Here is a 26394-nt window from a genome sequence, read left to right as displayed (position 1 = left end):
TTACTTCTGCCGAATTATGCTGGGATTAGCCGTCACGAGATGGCTTTTGGTCCCAACATCTTTAGTGTATTCGCTTGACAAAGGTGGAAGATTGCATCTAGAAAAACAAGAACAAACATTTTAGAATGACTTGCATGCTTTGAAAATCAAATCAGATATAATGACCCGAGTAGGAACTTTAGTAATTCTAGCTCAACTCACAAATGTCTATTTTACCACCTTCTTCCCTGTTACTAGACATTGGATGACTTACTGACTATTAGTGTCTGAAGATGCAGTCATAAAACAAATCTTTTTAGAAGAAAGAAAATCCTAGCGAAAATGTTAAGGCAGTAACTAGAATGGATTTATTCCACTCCCACTACCTTTGAGGGAGCAGGACACGGAATCTTAGGGCTTGAAGTGAAGCCCCTAAGTGCTGGGACAGCACAGCACAGAGGCCATGGCATTCTCTAGCTACTCACAAAGCGCAAAGCACAGAAAGCCATTCTGGGTGATTTTGTCTTTCTTTTCCCCAAATCTACATTGTTCATCGGACAGTCAGGGAAAGTTCCACTATCTATCCCAAGGCAAAGTTCATTTTCGTGTGCCTGCTCAGAGCATGACGGGTGGAAACATAATGTGTAATGATTTTCCATCATCTTCAGGAGAAGAGTTCAGGTGAAAGAAATGGTATTCCCCGCCAACCCCCATACCCTTGTCCCAATTGCTCTCCCAGATTAAAATGAGCATCTTATGAGCATTCACAACAAAAAACTATAGCATCCTAAGTGCAGGTTTCATGGCATTCTAGTTGTGTGACATTAGTCAATTTAGCTCACCTCCCCGACTTCAGTTTCCCCGGGACATAAAATAAGGATAACTTTTCCTCTCATGTAGGATTACTAGGTATTAAAAGCAGCTGTCCATGGTACAAGTGGCTTCTACTCACCCGCAGCAACAGAGGACGAAGGAGAGTCAGGATAAGAGGAGATTATGGTATGTGTGCTAACTGCCTTACCACGACACCAACATCAAAGATTCCATGCAGGAATGCCAACCAAAGGGGGAAGCATGCAGGACAGACTTTCAAATTCTCATAGACTTTAGATGTTTGGGAGCCATGAAGGCAGAAGAACTCCTGAGTTTATTCCCCTCAGATCACCCTGACCCAAGAGTATCTCCTGAAATCTTCTTAGAGCCAGTTTAGTTTAACTAAGGAAAAAAAGGTCCGTCTTGAGCATAATGCTCTTCTGAGAACTTTCTACAGAGGCACACATTGACGACTGCAACTCAAACGATGGAACAGGAGCCGTGGAGGCAGTGCGTTTCTGTTCACGAATGAGGGACACTTAAGAAAGGAGGGTGCGAGAGACTGCGCAAGTCGAAGGCTGCCGCGAATGTCACTATCGCGTACGTGCAAACTGCTGACTTGCCTTATGTGTTGACAGAGATATTCTCAACAGGAACAAAATATAAAATTTAGGGGGGGGGGATAATGTGTGAAAAGTCCCTTCTACAATGCCTAGCACATAGTAACGTCCCAAAGAACCGCATATCAAATAACTAAATATATATATATGTACATTTATGACTGATGAAAATACAGATGTGTCTATCGTTTACATTAGGCTTTCTTTGTCACTGTGTCTTCATTTCTCCTCTGCCCCATCTCTCTAACAAAACTCCTACCATAACTTGCATTCCAATGCTTCGTTTGCTTACAGATATAAATACTGAATTGTCTAAATTTCTCCAACAAATTGTCCCTAGAAGATTGAATTGTCCATGTGCCCCAAGAGCTGATCAGCTGATTTCCGCCCCCCCCCCCCCATGTATTTTCCTTGTAACTTCTCTCACAATAGCGCATCCTAGGCAGAAATGCTCTGAGTAGTTTTGGAATATTCTTTTAAATTGTTTTTTAGTTAATGAGATACAGTTCCCCTGGCATCTACCCACATACCAGTTAGTCAGCTAGTGACCTTTGCTAAATGCCCATAGAGGACACAATGCACTTGACACTGTGGGAAGTTCAGGGGAATCCCATGTTGCAGAGCCTGCTCTTGAAGTTTCTGTGGTTAGGGTCCCAGAATACCCCATGTGGTTCCTGAGAATTTCTGTGAAGGAGTGTGCTTATGCATGAAGCAGAGTCAACCAACAGGGTGCTGCTTCTGGTCTTCTTGTGATTTAACTGATCTTTCCAAAGATTAAAAAGGCATCATCTTTTTAAGGATAAAACTCATGCTAGAATTTAGACAACTGCTTATTAAAGAAGCTTTGATCTTGATGGTACTTGGTAACATTTGATAACCAACCAGGCTATATTAAAACCAGACCTGCTGACTATTACCAGGAAGTGCAACCAACCTGTCTTCATGAGCGAACACGTTGTCTTTCTGGGTGCTCCTCGTAGGCAGATTCATATCCTGTATCCTGCCTCCATTCTGATATCCTGCTGCAGGCCAAAGCTCAAGAAAAACTTGCAAACACGGTTTGCCATATCCTACAACTCGCCGACCACACTCACTGCCATCAAGTCAAGACGGACTCATGTCAACCCCAGTGGGTTTCTGAGACTAATGTTTATGGTAGTCCCTGCTGGTGGTTTCGAACTGCTGACCACGAGGATTGCAGCCCAATATGTAACCATGACACCAACAGGGCTCCTTATCTTACAACAGAAATGCTTATATGCTGTTCTATAAACACATTTCTGAAAGTGGAGATATATTAAAATAAATACCTGCCTTAAATTGTTCTGAGTAAGCTTTCTCTTCAAGTCCAAATATCTGTGAAACTTCCATGTAGGTCTTTTCTCAGAAAAAGTACAATATAATATAGCTCCAGAACCCCTAAATTGATAATTATGCAGATTTACATAAAAGGCTCAGTTAATGCAGTCAATTGTTTCTAATATGGTGTAATTGCATAACCGTGCTTTAAACTTTTCATTATAGTTTACTGGCACAATTATCAGGTATTAATGGCTAAAGTGTCTTAGTAACCATGCTCCTGATCCTAAAAGAAGGATAACAACAGGATTTACGAAAAAGGAATATTGTTTGAATTGCGGAGTGCAGGTGGGTAAGAAATAGGATCGGTGGAAAGGAGTCTTTAAATTGAAAACTCATACATTCCAATGTTACTTATCATATATACTGGAGCATAAGCCATCCGAATATCAGCTGAGGCATCTAATTTTACCGCAAAAACTGCATTAAAAATGTGCTGAAAAACTTGGCTTATGCACGAGTACATACGGCACATTGAGGATACGCAGCATGTTTGGCTTTTCATTTATATGGGCCCAAAGTGGTGTTGTTCTTACTGGGTCCCTGAGGTCCCCCCAGTTCCTCTCCCAGTGCAGAAGCCACATTTCCTGCTTTCACATAGACTTCCCAGATCACTTCTACTTGTCATTTTACAGATGTGTTGCTTTGGGTTAAGGGGTAGGCATTAACTTTGAAAATGACAACATTTATTTTTAGCATCAAAAGACGTAAGTGTTTAAATATGTCCAAACAAAGAAAGGGATGGCATTGTCATAAGCTAGTTCTGGAAGGTGTTTCAGTCTCATCTGGTCACTGTACACATCCTGGCCCAGCCAATTCAACACCCCAAACTGCACCATCGCACTAGGAAAGGTTATTTTGGGTCCTTCACCCTCACTGTGAGGAACCCTGGTGGTGCTGTGGGTTAAGCTATAGGCTGCTAACCCTAACCAGTGGTTCAAACCCAGCAGCCACTCTGAGGGAGGAACATGAGGCTGTCTGCTCCAGTAAAGATTTAGTCTTGGAACTGTATTCTATCCTCTCGTGCCACTATGTGGTGGACTATATTGGATGACCAGTAGCCTTTTTCTCTCACTGTGTCCATCCATGCAGCCTAGAGTCAGGCATTCTACCTACTTTCTAATCAGTTACTCACTACATGTTTAATTTTGAGTATATAAATACTACCTTAGTTTGCTAAGGTGACCACCAAATGTGAATTAAGCAGCCATTTCTACACAGATTCGTACATTTTCAAATAAGAATAATTTATAAACAATATATAGTTAGCTATTTCTCCCATATTGTAGATGGTAAGGCTTTTTTGTTGATGTTTTCAAATGTGTTATGGCATAGTGCTACTCCTGAAATTGAGTCTAAGCCACACGTGTACATAGCTACCATCATGATGGCACCTTCTTTGAATTGGTTTAAATCCTCACCTCCCATCATTCCTTGAGCCCTAAGTTTAATACTGTGTCAGACATTCTAGTCAAAAGCACTCCACATTTAATTTGGAGTTCATTAATTCCAAACTTGAATATTACCCCAACATGCAATGGTACACAATGCAAACTCAGTCCTGGGTATTTGTAAGGTGAGCCCCACGGGATAATCCCCTAAAATACTTAAGTCGTGTCTTCTGCATATTAAGTGTAAAGTGTCTATTCTCTAAATTCAGGGCCACGGACATGTTGTGGCCCTTCAGGAGGAGATCCCAGTAGGCTGGTCTTCCAAAAACATTCGGCGTCGGCTTGAATGGCCAACCTTTGGGTTAGCAGGTGAGCATAGATTTGTGCTCAACCCTTGGGGCCCCTTAGGTCAGGAAGCTCCTACACATACATATTCAAAATTAATATAAAATACATTTGTTGCCCTCCTACATTTTATTAAAGCACTTGATGGCTCAATTACTTAACCTGGAAATTTTAACTAAAACATCTTGCAATTCTGCAGTGATCATAAAACCAGGTTAGCCCAGTGGATTGACTGCCGAGTCAAGGCCAACTCATAGCGAAACCGTAGGACAGGGCAGAACTGCCCCTATGAGATTTCCAAGACTGTTAACTGTTTACCAGAGTAGAAGGTCCCATGGTGGTCTCCCTCAGAGCCGCTAGTGGTTTTGAACTGCTGACCTTACAGATCCCAGCCCAACTCAAAACCACTAGGCCACATGGATTGACTTGAGGATTTGTCTACTCCAACTTTCTCATATTGATAACAAAGTTGAGCTCTAGGTAAAGGTAATGTAAAATGGTGCACTATCAGTCATTGGGCTAGTTAGTAGAGAAGGGGTCTTCTCCTACCTCTGATTTTTCTTGCTGGCTCCTCAACACCTACCTAATGCCAAGATATTAGAATGGATAGCTGAGTTTCTGCTCTTCTGTGCTTCAAATCAGTCTACTCTCCTCGGGTGAGTTTATCCATTGCTTTTACTTCTATGGTCACCACTGGGACCACACATTACTATGTGCTCGACTACTAACAAATGGGTATGTGATTCAACCCCACCCAGAGGTGCCTTATAAGAATGATCTGGCAACCTGCTTCCAAAAGGTCATAGCCTTGGAAAGCTTATGGGGTACATTCTAGACTGGTATACTCATGTCAACCATGACATGAGAAATTGACTCAATGGCAACCAGTATTTGGGTTTCAGTTCACACTTTAGGCCTCTGGAGCTTCCCCTCGTGCTACCCTCCCCCCTGCTCATGACAATGCACCAGAACTTGGTGCCTTTCCATCGGTCGTTTTCAAAACGATTGGTCCTTTGCCAAACGTGGAGAGGAGAGACAGAGCATCACAGACACCAGTGTTCCCATAAGCTTCTCTGTCCCTTCTCTGTCGTTCTCTGAATGATCCCCATCCTATTGGTACACCTCTCAGTCATAGGTCCTTGAGAAAACTGTTCAACATTCCATTTCTATACCCTGCTTCATACCTGCTACATTCAATAAATGGAGGCTGTATCAATTTGATTTAAAAAAAACGATTTTTTTTCAATGTTTCACCTTTCCTACTGTTTGTTTATAGAGATGGGGGGGAAAGCAATAGACAAGAAAACACAGTCCTACACTGGAAAAACCTATGTTGGCTCACCTTTGTGAAGAAAGGTAGGTAAGGAAGAGTCCCCTCCTCAGGTGCCGGCTTACTAGGTGTGGTACAGTGTCTGTCATGAACCTGATCTCTCATCCCCAGAGAAGAAACAGATCTCCCTCCAAGTTCATGCCTCCTTCTCTCAAATAGTCTACACTTAGCCTGACCCCTTCTCTCAAATAGTCGTTACTCTTCCTGCTCCCCTGTATCTCAGAGCTGGGTTAGTGTTCTCTTAATGATCTTTGCCACTTCTAGACCCTTATTTCTTTGTCCTTAAAATAAGTAAAAAAGACAAACCACTCCCCATTCTGTCTTCTACCTCCTCTAGGGTGCTGTCATCCCGGTTTAAAGCCACTGAACCGTTTGACACCTGGTTTATAGCTGCTCCAGTGTCAGTGAGACTCTGGGATTGACCTGGAGGAACTCTCACTGCACAGACTCAATAGGGATGTCTTCGTTTTTTAAAAACAATACATCCAGTTACTGCCCACCGCTACCCCCAGCTAAACGTAAGCTCTGAAATTATATGATTCACTGAGGTATTCTTTGACTTTGCCTTCTCCCCCCATCTTTAGAACGACCCCTGTAGCCCTTTCCAGGGGACTTAAATTCCCCTCATTTGGAAAGGAAATACCCTTCCTTCTCCACTATATCCCTTGTGACCCACGTCTTGTCCATCCTGGGCTCTGAGGTGCGTAACTTCACACATTGTCATCCCAGAACCCTCAACGTTCCTTGCCCTATCCATCTTCCACCACACCCTGCCAGTCCCAGACTGCATCACTCTGATCCATCTATGCCTGCCTTTGCTTTGACCACTGACAGCTAAGCATATCTGTTTCCAAATTGCCTATCTGTGCACTTTGCCACTGTGAGAGTTAGATTTTGTGTTAACTTGACTAGGTCAGGATTCTCAGGTGTTTGGCAGTGAATTCCTAGTAATGCCATGATGTAACCTAACACACTGTGATTCATTTCATGACCAAACCTGCTATAAGCAATCAAATTGTAAGAAGATTAAGGTGGGATGTAAGACCCTGCCTTAAGTCCTGCCTTAAGACCCTGCCTTAAGGACCTGTCTGGTACTACTGAAATGAAGTTCCCTCAGGGGTGTGGCCTGCTTGAAATATAAGTGAGAATGCTGGTTTAGCCTTTTGCTGTGTCTGGATCCTGGATCTGACTCCTCAGTCTCTGGATTTTTAGACGTGAGCCAATGGCTCGCCATATTGCCTACTGATCCTGGAAGTCAGCAGCAGCCTGCCCTCTGACCTGCTGACCTTGTCTTCATTAGTTGCTGAAACCACAAGCCTGAGCTACTGATCTTGGATTCATTTGCATCTGCAGCCATCTTCCTGACCATCTCAGATTCATCAGCTGTCCCTGCGGCAAGAGCTAAAAGAACCCTCCAGCATAACATCTGACCCAGAGATGTGGAACCTGCCTGAACTTGTTCAGACTTGCCTGCTTCTATGACTGTGTGAGCCAGTTTTTAAATATAAATTTAGGTATGGATATATATTATTTATTTATCACTAGTTTTTGCTTTCCAGACAATGATATGCAACCATAATTTGAAGACCTGTACCTTTACTGAGAGTATCTAAGTGGTACAAATAGTTCACACCTTCTGCCAATAACCCAAAGGTTGCAGGTTCAAGTCCACCAAGATGATCTTTGGAAGAAAGACCTAGTAATCTACATCCCCCAAAATCAGCCACTGGAAGCCCTCTGGTATACAATTCTTCTCCCACATCCAAGAGATAACAACAACTGTCCACTTGGGTTGGACTGGAGGTGTCCCAGCAATTCCTTTACATGTCTTTGCAAGTCTTTCCTGACTTTCACTGGTACCGAATCCCAAGTCTACTTTGTCCCCTTATTTCTTGCAATTCTCCAAGTTATGCAAATATTGAATCCTTCTTCAGATTCTATTTGCCACTTACAAATATACTAGGAAAAGATAAGGAAAAAGATGTAGTGTGAAATGAAAAGAATTCTATTCATCGGGCCCCGGGTTGTGTATTGCTGATGGGGAAGAGGTTATGTATTGGGCTGCAGTTCAAAACCACCAACAGCTCTGAGGGAGAAAGACTGGGCCTTCTTCTCCCGGGAGTTGCAGTCTCAGAAACCCACCTGGGGTCACCATGAGTCAGCATTGACTGGAGGGCAGTGAGGTTTTTTGTTTTGTTTCTAGTTCATAGGAGCGAGCTTTGACTAGAGAACAATGCAATCTTCTATAATTATCCAACTGTACACTCTAAAATAAAATCTGATTTCCCCCTCACTTTCCCAGGCTGACAACAATCAGATTGAACCTCTATCTCTGAGAAAGAGTATCTCTAAATTCTTCTTCATTTTAAATTTTCTTGGGACATGTTCCCTGGTACCCCCTTACCCTATCCTAAATTCCCTTGTATATAACAGAGCATGGCAGCACTGGCTAATCACAAGTGACTACCTGTGAAAGGCCCGGGGCTAACGTGAGGAGAGGGGAGAGGAGAGGAGACAGAGGTCGAGCTTAGGATGCTCTCTCTTACCGCATGACAAAATCTGCTTCATCTATCTTATGGCCACAGCCACTCTTCTTCAGAATCCCACCATTTCCCACCACCGCACACGTCTTCAATGGCAGCTGGAGTGGGGTTGCCTAGCAACAGAAAACAAGGCGAGTTTTCACTGCAGAGAACGTACAACCACTCACAGAACCATTGTTTACAACAGACTCTTTGGAGGCATTTGAGTGAAGCCCTGGCAGCATGAAAGGAGTGGGTAGAAAGCCAAATGCCAAGACGTTCGTTCGGAAAGGGGGGTGGGCGTGGGGTGGGAGAAGGGAGTATCTGATCTTTTGAAAAATTTTAAAACCCTGCTCTGAATTATATTTTTTTAAAAGAGCTGCTTTTTTTTTTTTCTGTCCTAAATCGGCCAGGCACATAGTAGAGAGGGTGTCTGTTTGCCAGGGAAAGTAGAAAAATCCAAGCTAAACATAAGATTATTTTTAAAGACATTGAACTGGGAACAAACACAGATCAATTCAATTGCCTTATTTGAATGCAATTTCACTCATTCATAGAATCAGCCAGTGACTAAGCAGCTAGGTCTGGGCATTTGCAATAGTAAGACATAGAGCACCTAGGCCTCAAGATTGACAATTTGGGATGTGAAGTGAATGAAAGATGCGAGGAGAATGTGAATTCATATGTTGATGTGAAAGCAAAGCAAAACAAAGAAGACCTTATTGTCCCACTGAAGCTGCTGTGGAAGGGGTGGGCACCAGAAAGGGGGGGGGGGAAGCCCCCACAGTGGAGGGAGGGGGTTTTATGCTAAATGGACTCAAGAAATACTTTGCCACTGGAAATGACTGTTAGAGGGTACACTGGACGGTGTCAGGCAGAAGGAGAACAGCATTAGCAAGGGCAGAAAAGTCTGAGAGCAAATGAATCCTCTAGGCCGGTGAGTTTAGAACTTAGGTAATGCTTCGACGGTGCTCAGACGTGTAGTGAACCCAGCATCCTGTGTGACTTCCTTTCTGCAAGCATAGCTGGGTGGGGAGGGGGGGAGTTCAGTGTACCTGAGTGTGCCTGAAAGGCTATTTATAGCTCTGGGGTGTCTGCAAACCCAGCCACAGCCTCTACAAATGAAAGGCATCATTCAGCTTCTCCCGGCTGGGTCAGCCAGAACCTTCATGTACAGAATGTCCTGCCTGTGGAAAGAATGCATACTGTCTGCAGTTGCTTGGGGCAGGGGGAGGAGGACCTTCCGTCTATGAACTTACATATCACATATGCCCGACTGGTACAGAAAAATACTCAGAGTAAGTAGGCCAGGCTTGATGAAACTCAATCAAATAATAAGAGTTATACCAAATGACTAACGTGAATTAGTACCTGACTATGTGGTAGAAAGGGCCCCTCCATTTGGGATGAAATAATGAAATCAATAGACCCCCCTCCCCTCCAGGAGCCCTTGTCTTCCTTGGCGACTGGGTGAGCGCTGAAGAGGGCTTCCTTGACTTCCAGGAACAGTCAGGCTCTGAAAACAGCGTTGATAAAACGACAGTGTTTAGAGTGTGATGTCTAAACATTTGCCAGGGGAAAGCTGAGAACCGTCTGCATTCGTACAACAGAGACCAGGTGTGTGCAAGCCGGAGCAGAATACAGGCAGGGAGGAGCAGGCCTCAAGCAGTGCCTGGCGCAGGCCGATGGATAACACCAGGCACTTATCTCAGTCACCCCTCAGAGGAGCGTCAGGAATGAACACTAGAAAGACGCCGTTAGACCTCTACTCTGTCAGCTGCAGATTCCTGGATGCACAGGGAGAAACACACTGGCTAGACCTCTACTTTGTCCTCTGCAGACGCCAGTACACATACCCAGTTCGCTGCGCATGCATTCCCTAAGCATTGACGATGTGCCTGCTATCTGCCAAGTAGTGCCCGGGATGAGGGGATACAAGCGTAAACCCCTATTCCTACAGAACTGGCATGTTCCACCATTTTCGTGGTGGAAACAGGCAATAAATAAAGATCAATTGGTAAAATGCTCAGAATGTCAGAGGGTCTGTGGAAAGAGAAGGTATTGGCATGAGAAGATCCGGAAATACTTTGGGAGAGGAGATGCAATTTTCAAGAGGGTGGTCGGGCTTCAAAGGAGACCTGAAAGCAAAACCCCAAAGGCGATGTGGGAGTGGCTGGGGCTTAGGCTTCGGGGACAGAACCTGTGCGAGGTGTGCAAGGAGGAGGAGAGGGCCCAGGGGCTAGAGAGAAGACAGAGAGGATTGAAGAGAAGAACGCGTCAACGGGGGGGGGGGGGGGGGGGGGGGGGCGTGAAGGACAAGATCAGTAGGGCCTTGCGGGCATTATAAAAACCTTGTTTGTTTGAGTCAAAGCCAAGAGCAAATCTTGCAGAACTGAGCCGAGGAGTGGTGGAACCAAAGGAAACCCAGGTCATCCGTTGAGTCCAACTCATAGCGACACCACAGAGCAGAGTAAAGCTGCTCCCTTGGGTTTCAGGGACTGCAAATCCACATGGGAGCAGACTCCTCATCCTTCTCCCAAAACACAGGTGGTGGATTTGAGAGGAAGATTAGGGACAGAGAGGGTTGTCTCCACCAAATACCTATGCTAAACAAAAAGTAGCTGGTCGGGCCACAACAAAAGGTTTGGAAAGAAATCAGGCACACATTAGACACCCACCCACGGGGACACTCCAAAGCTGGGGATGCTCAGACCACAGTCACTGAGACTGAGGCGGAGGTCAACCTGGGCACACATACTAGGCACCAGCAACATGACATCACACATACACCTGAACTCGGACACTAAGAACAGTCAATATCCCCAGCGGGGATAGGAGGGGAGAAACAGCACAGACTGAGGGCAAAACACTCTCTTCTTCAGGTCGAGGGTGGGGTCCCTCTCTTGTGTGCGGGACCCCTAAGTCCTCTCAGGGTTCCCGCTCTCCCTCTCCTTTTCTCTGGTTCGGGACTCCTCTTTTGGTTCTGTGGACTCCACTTTATGGCCATGTTCCGTGTGCTTATTTGCACTTCTCTGACGCGGCCGTTTTTGGCCTCGCAGCCTTTCCAGAGAGAGCGTGCACTGTCTGCGACCGTAGTAGCTGACACTTCCCTTGTCCTCATAAAAGCTACTTGGATTTACAAAAGTGCTTCTGCTGCATGAATTCTTCCAGCCTTGAGAAGCAAGAACCAGGGAAAGCCATCCCAGACACCTAAAAGATTCAAACCCCTGACCTTACACTTAGCAACCCATTACACTTCCAGAGGTCCACCCCAAGAAGAATAGTATCATGACATATTTTGGAAAAAATCATTCAAAAGCAGATATCAAGGGAAGAAAAAGAAAGGCCAGCTTAGAAACTCCTATAACCCTGGCTAAGGTGCAATGGAGTTGGCCTGCAGTGATAGCAGTGTAGTATGCAAAGTAGCCCAATTCTGGAAATATATTTTGAGGGGAGAGGGTCACTGACTGGATTTACTGATGAGTAGAAATAAGGGAAGAGGGTAAAAAAAGATATTTAAAGATGACACCATAGACCAGAGGCTGTACATTGGTACAGATAGCAACTGGAAACACAGGGAATCCAGGACAGATGACTCCTCCAGGACCAGTGGTGAGAGTGGCGATGCCTGGAGGGTGGAGAGAATGTGGGGTAGAAAGGGGGAACTGATTGCAAGAATCTACGTATAGCCTCCTCCCTGGGAGATGGACAGCAGAGAAGAAGGCGGGGGGAGACATCAGATAGTGTAATATATGACAAAATAATAATAATTTATGAATGATGAAGGGTTCATGAGGTAGGAGGGAGTGGGGAGGGAGGGGGAAAATGAGCAGCAGATATTAAGGGCTCAAGTAGAAGGCAAATGTTTTGAGAATGATGATGGCAACAAATGTACATATGTTCTTGACACAATGGATGTATGTACGGATTATGATAAGAGTTGTACGAGCCCCCAATAAAATGATTTTTTTAAAAAAGATGACACCAAAGATTTTTGCCTAAACAATTGGAGAGATGAACCTGCCATTCACTGACATGGAAGATTAGTGGAGGAACAAGTTTGGGGACAAACATGAGGATCAATTTCAGATAACTGTAGGAACATTCAAATGGTAAAGTCAAGTAGCTCAGTGATTACATGAAACTGCGGTCCGAGAAGTGGACTGCCTACAGGTAGAATACTGGGACATTGAGCCCTGGATCTTCGAGGCACGGAACATATTCCAGAATGGGAAGAAAGGTGAAAGGGCATATTGAGAGGGTGTGATGTAGAAATCCAACTGACCCAAAGATATGAGGCCCAAACTACATGATGTGTGAAGCAGAGGGCAGCTAGAACAAATGTTGAACTGTCAGTAGGCGGATGAACATTTACTGACTAATTCCATGCCATACTTGCTGTATAAAGATATCTACTATTCTGGGAGACCTGTGTCTGACATAATATTCACCTGTGTCAGTGAATATAATTGTAAGTTTTACCTGGCCCCCAATTTCCATTGTTTGTATCAATAGGACTTGATATGCGCAAGTTAATAATCCATATATTGCAATTTGTAGTTAAACTACATTTGTTTAATCTCCCTTTCACAATTGTGTTTTAAATACATCACCGTGGGCTATATCAATGACATTATTAAAAGATGGATCTTATTCTCCAGGGGGATAATCAATAAGATTCTCTATCATAAAATAACAAAGCTGTCTCTAAGGTGAACTAGAAGTAGATAGGAAACAAAGGTTTAGGAATGAATTGGGGCCCACACTTAATCCTAGCTCTAGTCTAAGAAAAATTAGTTTTTACCACATGGCCCTGCTTAATAAGTGTCCTCATGAAGGAAGCACTGAAGATATGGGTGCTACAGCAACGTGTGGGGAAGAAAGCAGATGGTGCCTGGCTATCAGGAAGAATAGTGTCTGGGGACTTAAAGGCTTACTTTCTAACAAGCAGTCATCTAAGTAAAACATCAACAATCCCATATGGAAGAAGCACACTACCCTCTTTGATCCAAGGATTGTAAATGCTATAATCCAAATCCAAGTCGGAAATGGTATCAGACCTTAAATTGTGAAATTCTGGTTTGCAGAAGGTTATGCATGACAGTGAAAGCCCAAAATATGTTTGCAGAATCTACACATGGAATAGCCTCCGGGGATTTCCCTCTGACCAAATTGAGAGCTAGGAATAACCTGGTTACCAGAGAATATTGTAGGAGTGAATATAGTTGATTAAAATGAGAAATATGAGTTCAATGGTTAAAATCTTGACAGTTGATCTTGCCTTTGATCCAATTTAATCTCGACCTGGTTTTTAATATTTTCTGTCTTCAAATTGGAGTGTATCTCTGCTGTATGTTGTTAGCGTACTTACACTCTGTTGTGTATTTTTCTATCCTTTTTGATAACTGAAATCCAGGTTGGGTGACTCTACAGAGACAATGACTGGAATATGGGTTCCTGGAAAGTTCTGCAGGGAAGGTGCTGGTGGGCGGGAATGGGAGCTGATAAGAAGGAGTGTGAAAAGGAAGAAAGTATCCAGAAAGTGATTGTGATAGTGGTTACATAACACTGCTTGATATGACTGTATTGTTGAATGGTATGTTGATTATATCCTAACAAAATGATTTGAGGTGGGGAGAAAGTCTGAGTGAACAGCATATAATGTAGTTGCTAGTTCTGGTTCACAGCAATGGAACATAACATGGCTCATTCCTGCCCATCCTCACAACCACTGCTATGTTTGAGGCCATTGTTGTAGCCACTGTGGAAATCTGTCTTCCTGATGGTCTTCCCCCTTTTCGCTGACCTGCTCCTCTACCTAGCATGATGGCCTTTTCCAGAGGCTGGCCCAAAGTACGTGACATGAAGTCTTGACATCCTCATTTCTTGGGAAAATTCTGGCTATACTTCTTCGAGAATAGATTTGTTTGTTGTTCTTTGCCAACACCATAATCCAAATTCATCGATACTTCTTCAGTCTTCCTTATTCATACCCGTTTTCAAATGCATATGAAGTGACTGAAATACCATGACTGGAGTCAAGTACATCTTAGTCCTCAAAGTGACATCCTTGCTCTTCAGCACTTTAAAGAGGTCTCAGGCTGCACATTTTCCTAAGAAGATAGATAAGCAAACTGATTTCTTACCTGCTGCTTCCTAGAGCATTCATTGCCGATTTAAGTAAGATGAAATCCTTGACAACTTCCATCTTTTCTCCATTTACCTTGATGTTGTCTATTGGTCTACTTGTGAGGATCTTAGTTTTCTTTACGTGGAGTTGCAGTCCACACGGAAGGCTGTAGTCTTTAATTTTGATCAGCAAGCACTTCAAGTTCTCCTCACTTTCAGCAAGCAAAAATACTACCTTCATGCCATAAGTGAATAGGCCTTCTTCTGTCCTGATGCCATACTCTCCATACAGTCCAGAGTCTACTATTACCTGCTCAGCGCACAGACTGAATAAGCATGGTGATAGGATACAATCCTAGCACACACTATTCTGGATTGCCAACGATGCTTGTTCTGTCAGAATGATGGCGGCAGATAGCACCCTTTTTAAAGTTATGAATCTAGATTGCAAATGAGTATAGATAGAAGAGAGAGGAGGTCTGTGATAGGTAGATTTATTGTGCCAACCTGGCGAATAGGAACATATGGATTCATAAGGTCACAATTTGATTGCAGGGGAGAGAGATAAATGGCTCAGCAGGGCCCGCCTCTCTCTGGCTTACACTCTGGTGATCAGACCAGCGTGCAGCTGCTGTAGCTAGTTCTCTGCCTCAGCTTGTGAGCTACACTACCTGGGGGGCAGCCAACCCATGGATCATTTTGCTAGAGCATGAGGTCCCTTCAGGACCTGCTTCACCATGCTGCTGGTGTATACATTGCTTCAGCTTGAGGCTGGTGGGTCCTGTCATCTTGAATTGCTTTGCTAAACTCCTGAGCTACTGTTGGTGACCCACCCTGCTGCGTGCTGTCTGTGGGTGGACTGCCTGCATTGTCCTAGGGAAGACTCAGCTGTCTGCTTCCTTGACCTTGAACCTAGAAGTCCTGTGAGTTGAAGGACTTCTAGTATATTAACTGTTCCATGGAAATGAGTTAAACTGATCCCTCTGTACTGCTGTGTGGACTAATTAGGTGTTATAGTCTATTCCTTCATGCTGTATATATCTATTTTCAAATATACATAAGTGTCTTGGGTTTTTTGTCTGGAGAACCCTGTCTAACACAAGGTCCACAGAATGAGTGTTGAGAAACTCCAACAACAATTAGTAGGCTGAGAAGAATTCAGTCAAGGATACTAAATAGGAAGGGCCAATGAGAAAACAGCAGTAACGTGGGGCTCTGGAAGCCAAGTAAAACATCTATCTTGGAAAAGAAAGGTGAACTGGCAAATGTTTTGATACGACAGATAGATTAGATCAGTGTCTCAACCTTCCTAATGCTGCCACCCTTTCATACATACAGTTCCTCATGTGGTGGTGACCCCCAAACCATGAAATTATTTTGGTTGCTACTTCATAACTGTAAGTTTGCTACTATTTTGATTTGGGTAACCCCTGTGACAGGGTCGTTCAGCCCCCAAAGGGGTAGTGACCCGCAAGTTGAGAACTGCTGGATTAGGTAGAAGCTAGATGGATCACGATTTTTAAAGGGGTTTTGCATTAGATTTACCAATAGGGAAGCCAGTGGTGACTTTAAAAAGAGATGTGATTTAGCAGAAAGGACAAAAGTCTGATCTGAGTTTGGTGAGCTATATATGTCTATTTTCATATATGAGGGGATGGTGCCCCCCAAAAAACAGAATTGTGATGGGTGGAGCAGAGCTGTCATAGTACCCATTGAACAACTTGCTCTGAGTTAGTGCACCTACTGGTGTTGCTTGGGAAGGTTCTCTCTGGTCACAGTTAATTTTTTCGTAAACGAAATTTCGCTGGAACCTCATTTTTTGTGATGGCATGCTGCTGTGAAATTTTGTTTCCTGCTCGGGGAAAATGCCACAGAAACTGTTGTGATGTTGAACACAGTTTATGACAGCATTATGGGAAAAACTCAAGTGTAGGAGTGGTTTTCTCATTTCAAAAGAGGTGAAATATCAATGGATGACAAACTTCATTCTGGACGTCTGACAACTTCCCAAACAAATGAAAATGTCGACTAGTAGTGCATTTGGAGTTCATCCCACCAGGTCAGACTGTTAATCAATCTTTTTATTTAGAGGTCCTGAAGCAATTGCATAACAGTGTGCAACACAAAAAAGAATGATTTGTGGCAGACAGGGATCTGGTTTTGCCATTATGACCATGCACCTACTCAAACAGCCATCCCAGTGCGCCACTTTTTGGCAAAAAACAGCATGGCTCTTTTGCCCCATGCACCTTACTCACCTAACCTTGCTCTGTGTGACTTCTTTTTGTTTAGGAGAATGCAGAGGGACATGAAAGGACATAAATTTGATGACATAGAAGAGATGAAGGAAAAAACGAGGGAGGTGCTGTCAGCCATCCAAACAGATGAGTTTGAAAAAGGTTTTGAGGCATGGAATCACAGAATTGACAAATGTATTAAGTGTAATGGGGAATACTTTGAAGGTGATAAGGTTGATTTGTAAAAAACATTTAAATACATAGCTTTGGAAAAAGGAAAAAAATCTGGGATTTTTTGGATACCCCTTGTACAGTTGTACATAGTTTATTTGCTAAGCATAAATTCACTCATCTCTCACTAATATTTGGATGTCTTCGTAAAAGTTAACTGAACTTTTGTTAAAGAGAAGTTCTTGAAACAGATGCACGGACATTCCCAAGTTTTACAGGCAAGTTTCGGGACCAGAACCTGCAGATCTAGAAAGCACCAGCAACAGAACAGACCTAGTAGTGCAAACACGATTTACTAACTCCCTAATTATGGGATTGTTGAGAAAGCTGCCAAACACCTCTGCCCTCCATTTTTTGTATTTAAGAGAAAGGTGCTAATACTCCACGTGATTATATAAGATAATGCATGTAATGTATCTAGTCGCTAACAAGATGATCAGTTCATCTTCCCTTTCCCTCCGTGCATTTCTTCCCTTCCATCAATGTTTACTTAAGAGGTGCCATCAGGCTGGTTCCAATCAGAATGACCTTACACACAACAGAAGGAAACATAGTCTGCTCCAGCACCATCCTCCCAATTGTTCTAAGTTTGAGCCCATTGTTGCAGCCACTATGTCAATAGGTCTCGTCACGGGCCTCCTTCTTTTTCAACACCCCTCCAATTTACCAAGCATGCTATGGCCAGGGCCTGGTGTCTTTTGGCATGTACAAAGTACATGGGACAGAGTCTTGCTAGCTGGACTTCTTCCAGGAAAGTCTATTTCTTCTTTTGGCAGTCCATGGTACTTCCAATATTCTCTGCCAGCACCATGGGTGAAATTCATAGATTCTCCTTTGGGCTTCCTTATTTACTGTCCATTTTTCACATGCATATGAACCACTGGAAAGTAACGGGGCTTGGATCAGGTGTACAGTAATCCTCAGTAACATCCTTGCTTTTCAACACTGGAAAGGGGTCTTAGGCAGCAGATTTACCTGACGCAATATATCTTTTGATCCTTGACCGCTGCTTCCATGAGGGCTGATTGTGGTTCTAACATAGACGAACTCTTTGATAGCTTCAATATTTTCTCCATTTATCATGATGTTAACTATTGGTCAATTTGTGAGGATTTTGGTTTTGTTTATTCTGAGTTAAAATACATATTGAAGACTACAATCCTTGATCATCATCAACAAGTACTTCAAGTTAACCTCATTTTCAGAAAGTAAGGCTGTATTCTTTGCATAACACGGGTGGTAATAAGCCTTCCTCTAATCATGAAACCACATTCTTCTTCATATAAGTCAGCTTCTCTGATTATTTTCTCTGCATATAGATTGAATAAGGATGGTGAAAGGACACAACCATGACAGACACCTTTCCTGATTTTAAGACCAGGTGGTTTTCCTTTGTTCTGGTTCACACAACTGCTTCTTGTTCCATGTACAGGTTCTGCATGAGCACAATGAAGTATTCTGTAGTCCCCATCCTTCTCAAGGCTATCCACAGTTTGTTATGATCCACACAGTCGAATGTCTTTGAATAGTAAATAAAACACAAGCAAGCATGTTTCCAGTGTACTCTTCTTTCAGCTAAGTTCTGACATCAGCAATAATATCCCTTGTTCTATGTCCTCTCCGGAATCCAACCTGAACCTCTGGCAGTTTCTTGTCAATGTACTGCTGCAACTGTTGTTGGATGATCTTCAGCCAACATTCACGTTCATGCGCTATCAACGATATAACTCTACAGTTTGTGCGTTCTGTTGGATCACCTTTCCTGTAAAGTGGTACATACATGGGTCTCTTCCAGTAAGTTGTCCATGTAGCTGTCTTCAAAATTTCTTGCCATAGATGAATGAGTGCTTCAACAGCTTGTTAAAACATTTCTATTGGAATTCCATCAATTCCTGGAGCCCTATCTTTGACCAATGCCTTCAGCGCAGCTTGGAATTCGTCCTTCAGCACCGTTGGTTCTGGATCATCGCTACCTTTTGAAGTGATTGAAAGTTGACGAGTTCTTTTTGGTAAAGTGACTGTATATCTTTCCATCTTCTTTGGAGGCATCCTGCATCATTCAATATTTTGCCCATAGACACTTTCAATATTGCAACTCGAGGTTTGAATTTTTCTTTAGTTTTTTTTTTCAGTTTAAGATATGCTCACCATGTTCTTCCTTTCCATTTTTGCTAACTCTAGGTCTTTGCACATTCAGTGGTTTGTTTACATCATGAAATGCCTAGATTTCATGGGCTTTGTTGTTGTTGCTAGATGTTATCGAGTCAGCTCTGACCCATAGGGACCATATGCACAACAGCATGAAACACGCGCGGTCCTACAGCATGCTAACAGTTGTTCCCATGCTCGAGCCCACTGCTGCCACCACGGTGTCAATCCATCTCTTCGAGCGTCTTCCTTTCTGTCACTGCCCCGCCACTATACCAACCATAATGCCCTTCTCTGGGGACTGGTCTCTCCGGACCACATGCCCAAAGGGGGTGATACCAAATGTCGCCTCCTTGCTTCTAAGGCACACTCCAGCCACACTTCTTCCAAGAGAGATTTGTTTATCCTTTTAATAGTCACGGCATTTTCAACACTCTGCAAGTACCACAATTCAAATGCAACATCAATTCTTTGAGCTTCTCTGTTCAGGTTCAACTTTCACATGCATATGAGTTGATCAGGGGCACCTTCATCCTCAAAGTCATATCCTTGCTTTGTAGTATTCCAAAGAGATCCCGGGCCCCAGACTGACCTAAAGCAATGCGTCTTTTGATCTCTTGACTGCTACTTCCATGATAATTGATTATGCATCCAAGCAACATACAGGGCTTTAGTGGACCATACTAAAACAGTGATTTATCTAACTCCATCTTAACAACTAGATACAACTTTATTAGCAGAAGATGTAACTAAATCCAATGAACCTACCTTTAGGCCCTTATCCACGAGCATCAGCGGTAATGATCATAAATCATAGATTTTTGTTGTTGTTTGAGCTTGCCTTGGGGCAAGAGGCAGGGAAGAAGTAGGAAGGAGGTGAGAAAAGTCACCTTTAAGACATGTCATAATTTATAAATTAGTATAATACATTGATATAAAATCTGTAGCTAAGAATTAATATTTAAAAAATCTATTGCACCACTATACAGCAGGATGAGCGATTAGGAGATAAATTGTAATCTTTCCTACTTGCAATTGATAACAATAACCATATTCATGATCATCCAATCGATTTTGACTCATAGTGACCCCTAGGGTCGAGACTATATGTCTGGGTTTGACCTGCCAGCATATCAGTGCTTTCCCGGGGAATCTATTAGTAGCATACCACCTCCAATTGGCATCTGGGGCAACTTTGGGGCTGAAAGCGTGTTCCTTTGAAAATGTATTTGAGTTTTGGAAACAAAAAGAAGTCTGGAGGGGGAAGTTTAGGACTGTAGGGTCAGTGGAATAAGGTTTTCCATTGAAAATCTTTTAAAAATTATTTTATTGGGGACTTGTACAACTCTTATCACAAGCCATCTACCCATCCATTGTGCCAAGCACATTTGCACACATGTTCCCATCATCGTTGTCAGAAGATTTTCTTTCTATTTGAGCCCTTGGTATCAGCTCATTTTCCCCCTCCCTCCCCCTCCCTCTCTCATGAATCCTTGATAATTTATACTTTTTTTTCATATCTTACACCGACCACTGTCTCCCTTCACCCACGTTTCTGTTGTCCATCTCCCCAGGAGGGGGTTACATGTCAATCATTGCGATCAGTTCCCCGTTCTCCCCTAACCTTCCCCTCCTGAGATCGCTAATCTCATTATTGGGCCTGGGGATTTATCTGTCCTGGATTCCATGGGTTTCCAGCTCCCTGGGTTTCCAGTGTACATGCTCTGATCTAACCTGATTTGTAAGGTCAAATTGGGGTTGGGTGGGTAGGGGGTGCATTACAGAACTAGGGGACTGGCTCATCTCTTAGATGGGCTGTGGATCTCCACTCTGCCCTCCCCCTCATTCACATGATTATTTGTTTGGGGTCTTCCAGGACAGCCCTTGCCACCTTGGAGAATGTTCTTCATTGGAAGAAAGTTCCTGGACAGAACACTCATGGTATTTTGGCACCAATATAGTTTTCTATTTTCTGAAACATTTTTCATAATAAACTTCCAGAACTTTCCTGGGTCCTTTGAGAAAATCTCTCCAGATTACCCCTTTGTAATTCCCCAAACACATAAATCATAGTCATCACAACTTTCGGAACTGCCTTGAATTTACCCGGACCAGCAGATCCCCTTGGAAACCATGGTTGTGAGTAGCCCCTTTTGAAGGCATTCTAACGCGACTGGAGCAAGTGTCTGGAATATGGAGAGAACTTGTCTGCAGCCATCCACGGCTCACAGAGACATGTTGCAACACATTTTGTTTGCCATAAATCGTGTTTGTGTGAACTAAAACCTTCCTATTTGCCATTACTTGCATATCAGTTCATTTAGCTTTTATGAGAGGAGTGTCTTACTGATACAAATATCACTGAAGAAACATTACTGTAATTTTTAAAATGAGGCTACTCTAGCTAATATTCACTGGCTTGGGTATACGTGTAATTTTATGCTGATACTCTGTTCTCCAATAGAACGGAGACTTTTCTCTTCGCACGTCACAAGACAAAGGAAAGTTGCATGTTTTTTCTTTTTCATTCTTTCTCTCGCTAAGCCCAAACCAGACCCACCACTATCGAACAAGCTCTGTCTTCTATTGACTTTCCCAGGCAGCGTAGCATTTCGCCACGGGGTTTCCAAGGTTGGAAGTCTTTTTTGAAGCGGATTCTCACACGTTTCATGCACAGGACAGCTGGTAGGTTCAAACCATGACCTTCATTAGCAGATAAGTGCTTTAACCACCATCACGGGGGCAGGGGGAGGAGGGCTCCTTACCTCACTATTTCCCTTGAAACCCTTTCTCTCTGATAGTAATGGGAAACTGTTTTTGCTATCATGCAGTTGCATTTTACAGCTTGAAGATGTACTGAGCTGCTCAGTATTTAGGACACCAACATGTCGCTGTTAAGAACAGTGTCACCATGTCACTGTTAGATGTGAGCCTCAGAGCTTATTAGAAAAGTAGAGATTTTTTGCTCCAAAACTTCAGAGTGGCCTGCAAGGCTGTCACTAGATGCCAGCTGCTGTCAGCCACTGTGCCAGAACATGTCCTTGCCCCTATTGATGAAACTCTCAAGTTCTTTGTCTGTAAGAGCATCAACACACCCATCTAATTACACTCCTACCCATTCATTCAAGAGGACCCTCACCCTATAGCCACATGGATGCCCACCCATAATTCTGCTTCACCCACACACATCATTTAGTTTCTCGCCCATATGTTAATTATCTCCTCAACTTAGGCATCTAAATACACCCCCTGCCACACATCTAATTACCAACCCCCCTTATGAATGTAATTACACCATTCAACCACCGATCTAATTAAGCCCTCCTTGACATATTTAATTGCACTGCCCTGCTCATGGACCTAATTACATTCTAACCAGTGCATCAATTAAGCCCCCAACCCTCTGCCAATTATTCCTCAGTTGCACATCCCTTTATCGCATTGCCTCTGTTGCTTTATTTCTTCAACCCAGGAGGGGCAATTTCCCACAAGCCAATTCCTAACAAGCATGGCCCTCAGCTAAATGGACAAAATAATGGCAAGATGGAGCTGAATTAAGAGCAACTTCGGTCCTTTCCAATAAGTTAATTAACATGTATTTGATTTTTCTTTTAAAGTAATTTACCTACCTCCTTGGAAATTTAAATTAAAATCTCTCCACTGTTTTCTTATTTTGTATATGGAAGCATTTTTATGATTAAACATCTAGTAGTTATTTCATTTCCTGAAAAAATGCTTCTCGTTACAGACATTTAATTACCAAATCATTAAAAAAGCATTATCTAAAATTTTGCCTGCAGTTTTATATTTATAAGCACTAATTATAGAATATTTGTACAACCCTATCAATCAATCATGGAAGCTTATCTTATCTTCAATTACGTGAAACAAAATTTCCAGAAAGCTGCTGCTAAATGCTATATCCTCCATCCTGCTAATAAAATTGTGATTAAAAATAGATTAATGCAGTATTATGCTTTCTATACGAGGTGAATTGCTCTGGAAATTATGTGCATATCAGATACTGAGTATATTGGATTAGACATATTCAAAGCATTGGATATTATTTCTCATTAAAAAGTTAGAATTAGTCCATTATGACAATAATAATTAAGTAGTCCAAGTTTTACATACGATCTGTTGTCCTGGGTACACAACCCGGAAACCAAATAGAAGTGCGTATGACTTGTTCCATAGACATATTCAACATTCCCCAATCAATTCTGAGCCACTTGAAATTTCTTACTGATATTTCTTTTTTCATATGAAATCCACCAGAGTGGCAATGAAGGCTAAGCCTACATGCTAGGCTAGAAGATGGCCATATTAAAAAAATTATTTAAAAAACAGTAAGCATTAACACTGTTTGAGGTTTGTTTTTCCTGTGAGGAAAAAGGAGAAAATAAAATAAAAGGACAAAACATTTCAAAAGTAGTAGTCAGTGCTTCTTAGTAGAGAGCAGCAAAGAAAAGTTGCCAAAGCAAGAGCTAAGCCTCACAGCTTAGCTCCTTGGAAGTGCCTTTGAAAGATTCTCTCTCTGAGCATACAGATGGCGCCTCCACAGTTTAGGAGCTTCCTCTCTTTACTGCCTGCATCCCATTTCTGGCTGCACAGGTTCCTCTGGATGACAGGAAGCTATTTAACCAGAGACTCTTAGACTTCTCCTTTGTATCACTGTGGTAGGAATGAGGATTGCATGTGTTTGGGGTTGTTTAGTTTTTTAGGAGCAAGATATTCTCAGCAATCCTGGAGTCAGCTTTGCTCCTGTCTCTTTAAGATCTCCAGAACACCTACCTCTCCAAAGGCTTTACATCCCTGCCCTGACCCGCTGCTCCTCCCTGGAAGAAAATGTCGAAAATGGCTTACGCTTATTAGTTGGCTTCTGGACCTTTTCCATCCATCCACCCTTCCCTCTAATATCCTGATTATTCTAATAAAATAAAAGCTAGTGCAATCACTAAAAAAGGTACCACGTTTCCCGGGCCCACAGACAAATATATGTAAGCTCTTCATTTATCTTCATTGACACACATAGGGCCCACAGACACGTCAAACTTCCTGCCCCATCTTTTCTTCCATTGTGTAATTGACCTATGTACCCAATATCCTGTGCAAATGATTTTACTTACATGTTTTCCCCCAAACCCACCGGCCCAAATGCCTTTATTCTGGTTGGTAGAAGGCCTTTTCTCCCTCATCTTCGACTTTTCCTACTCTTGTATCTCTCTCTACCTGCCAATCACATTTTTTTCCAGGTCAGAGATGTACATTCAGGTATGTGGCCAGGAAGATCTGCAGTGAGTTCAACAAATGCTCAGATATCAAATTAGGCCAGCGGCACATTATAATTTATTTATCCTCAATCAATTGTGAGAATTATGTATCCAAGCTGTGCAGCGGCTAGCAAATAAAGATGAACTCATATCAAACGGAGTTTGGGTGGTGGCTAACTGCAAGGTCAGTGGTTCGAACTCCCCAGACGCTCCTTAATAGGCCTATGGGAGTCTGTTTCTGTAAAGATTTTAGAGCCTCGAAAGCCCAGAGAGTCAGTTACAAGGCTATGACGTTCACAGTTTCTAAATTGTGAATCCAGTTTTATGGACTAGGCCCTCGTGTTAGTAGAACTAGGATAAACTACCTGATAATTAAACATTATTTGCTTAAAGAAGATAAGAAGCAGACCTAGGATGGATTGGTAGTCAGAATCAACTCCATGGCTATAGATTTTTAATCAAATTGTTTCATCAATAACTGAAGCTGCAGTCAAACTGATTGGTGCTAATTTGTTTGTTTTGCATCTGAACAAGATTGTATGCAGATAAAGCCCACCTTACCCCCCCCCCCAAAAAAAAACAAACTCAAAACAAGCAGACAAACAGAAACCGAAGTTGTCAGCTCAAAGGGTGGGGAGCAGGGGTGAAGAGTTGAGTGAGTCCTCTCCCTGGCCTCTGGTTTATCCCTTACTTCTAGAAGTGACACCAAGGAACTTCAAAGTGCAAGAAGCTACTAATCTAATCCAACGCTGGTTGTTCAGAAAGGAAGACTGTCAAACACCAAGCAGATACCCAGCGTGGAGTTGCATTAAGTATTTACTTGTGTGAGGAGCCCTTGTGGTGCAGTGGTAAAGCACTGGGCTGCGATCTGCATGGAAGGCGATTTGAAAGCAACAGCAGCTCCTGTGGAGAAAGAAAGACAGGGCTTTCTACTCCCATAGACAGTTACAGTCTCGGAAACCGCCAGGGGTCGCTGTGCGTCAGCACTGACGCAATGGCAGTGAGTTCGAAGTTTTGAGCCAACCACATATGGAGCCCTGGTAGCCTACTGGTTGTGCATTAGGCTGCTTGTTGCAAGGTCAGCAGTTCAAAATCACCTCCTCAGGAGAAAGAAGGAGCTTTCTACTCCTCCCATAAAGAGCCACACTCTCAGAAACTCACGGGGGCAGTCCTATAGGATCAATGAGTCAGCACGGACTTGATGATGGTGAATGCACGGACTTGATGATGGTGAATGCTGAGAGAGCCAACCACATACTGGGCGTGATACAAGAGAGCCAGCAAAACTCCTCTCCAACTAGGTATTTGCAACTTGCTGTGAGGGACGATATCCTGTCACTTTTCAACTATAAAAAATGTGCAATAATTACTAAAAAATGCACACCATTTCTAAATTGCTGGCCCAGTTTAACTGATTAGGCCCTTAAGTTAGTGGAATCGGGACCGAATAATGAACTATTATTTACTAAAAAATAATAAATGAGGCTTAAGACAATATCTCACATAGAATCATTTTATTTCTTTAAAAAGCTAAAAATATTCTTTTCAGGAATAGCTGTATGATTAAGTCTCTCATGGAAACAAACAGGAAAAGACGTTTCCCAGCATGCTTTCTTCCCAGCATGCCACCATCGTTATCTGCAAAATGCCCCCACATTCACTTGTTCAAACCGACCCCCCTGTTGTGGCCACCACATTCTCCACTCACCTGCCCACTTAATCTGCGTGGTCTTCTGCATTGTTGTCCTCACTTGTGTGGCCTCAGGAAATGAGGATCACTTGTAATTCATGTTTAAAACACACATTCTTGGTCACATGTCAGCCATCCTGAAATAGAATCCCTGAGCAGACCTCGAAAGGCTAAGGTGTCCCTACACAATTTACAGTCCTTGACAATAATGAAGTTCATAATTATCAAATACAATCTCAAGCCCACTCTTCCTCAGGAACTATCCCTGATTAATCCTATCTTCGTGGGCTTACTACACTCCAGTTTGCCCCACAGAAATACTTGCTG

General features: G+C 42.9%; 1 protein-coding gene across 1 annotated transcript in view; it reads right to left on the bottom strand.

The window, feature by feature from the left end:
* ST8SIA1 (ST8 alpha-N-acetyl-neuraminide alpha-2,8-sialyltransferase 1) overlaps positions 1–26394 on the bottom strand; it is a 166746-nt gene that overhangs the window by 36962 nt on the left and 103390 nt on the right. Inside the window, exons 3-4 of the mRNA XM_075552008.1 lie at positions 8384–8493; positions 5–97 (exon numbers count right to left, since the gene is read on the bottom strand). Coding sequence (XP_075408123.1) covers positions 5–97; positions 8384–8493 — 203 coding nt within the window. The remainder of the gene's footprint in view (positions 1–4; positions 98–8383; positions 8494–26394) is intronic.

This window comes from Tenrec ecaudatus, chromosome 6, assembly GCF_050624435.1.
Source record: "Tenrec ecaudatus isolate mTenEca1 chromosome 6, mTenEca1.hap1, whole genome shotgun sequence".
In the NCBI taxonomy this organism is placed as follows: domain Eukaryota; kingdom Metazoa; phylum Chordata; class Mammalia; order Afrosoricida; family Tenrecidae; genus Tenrec; species Tenrec ecaudatus.
This window is presented reverse-complemented; position numbering and strand designations above follow the sequence as displayed.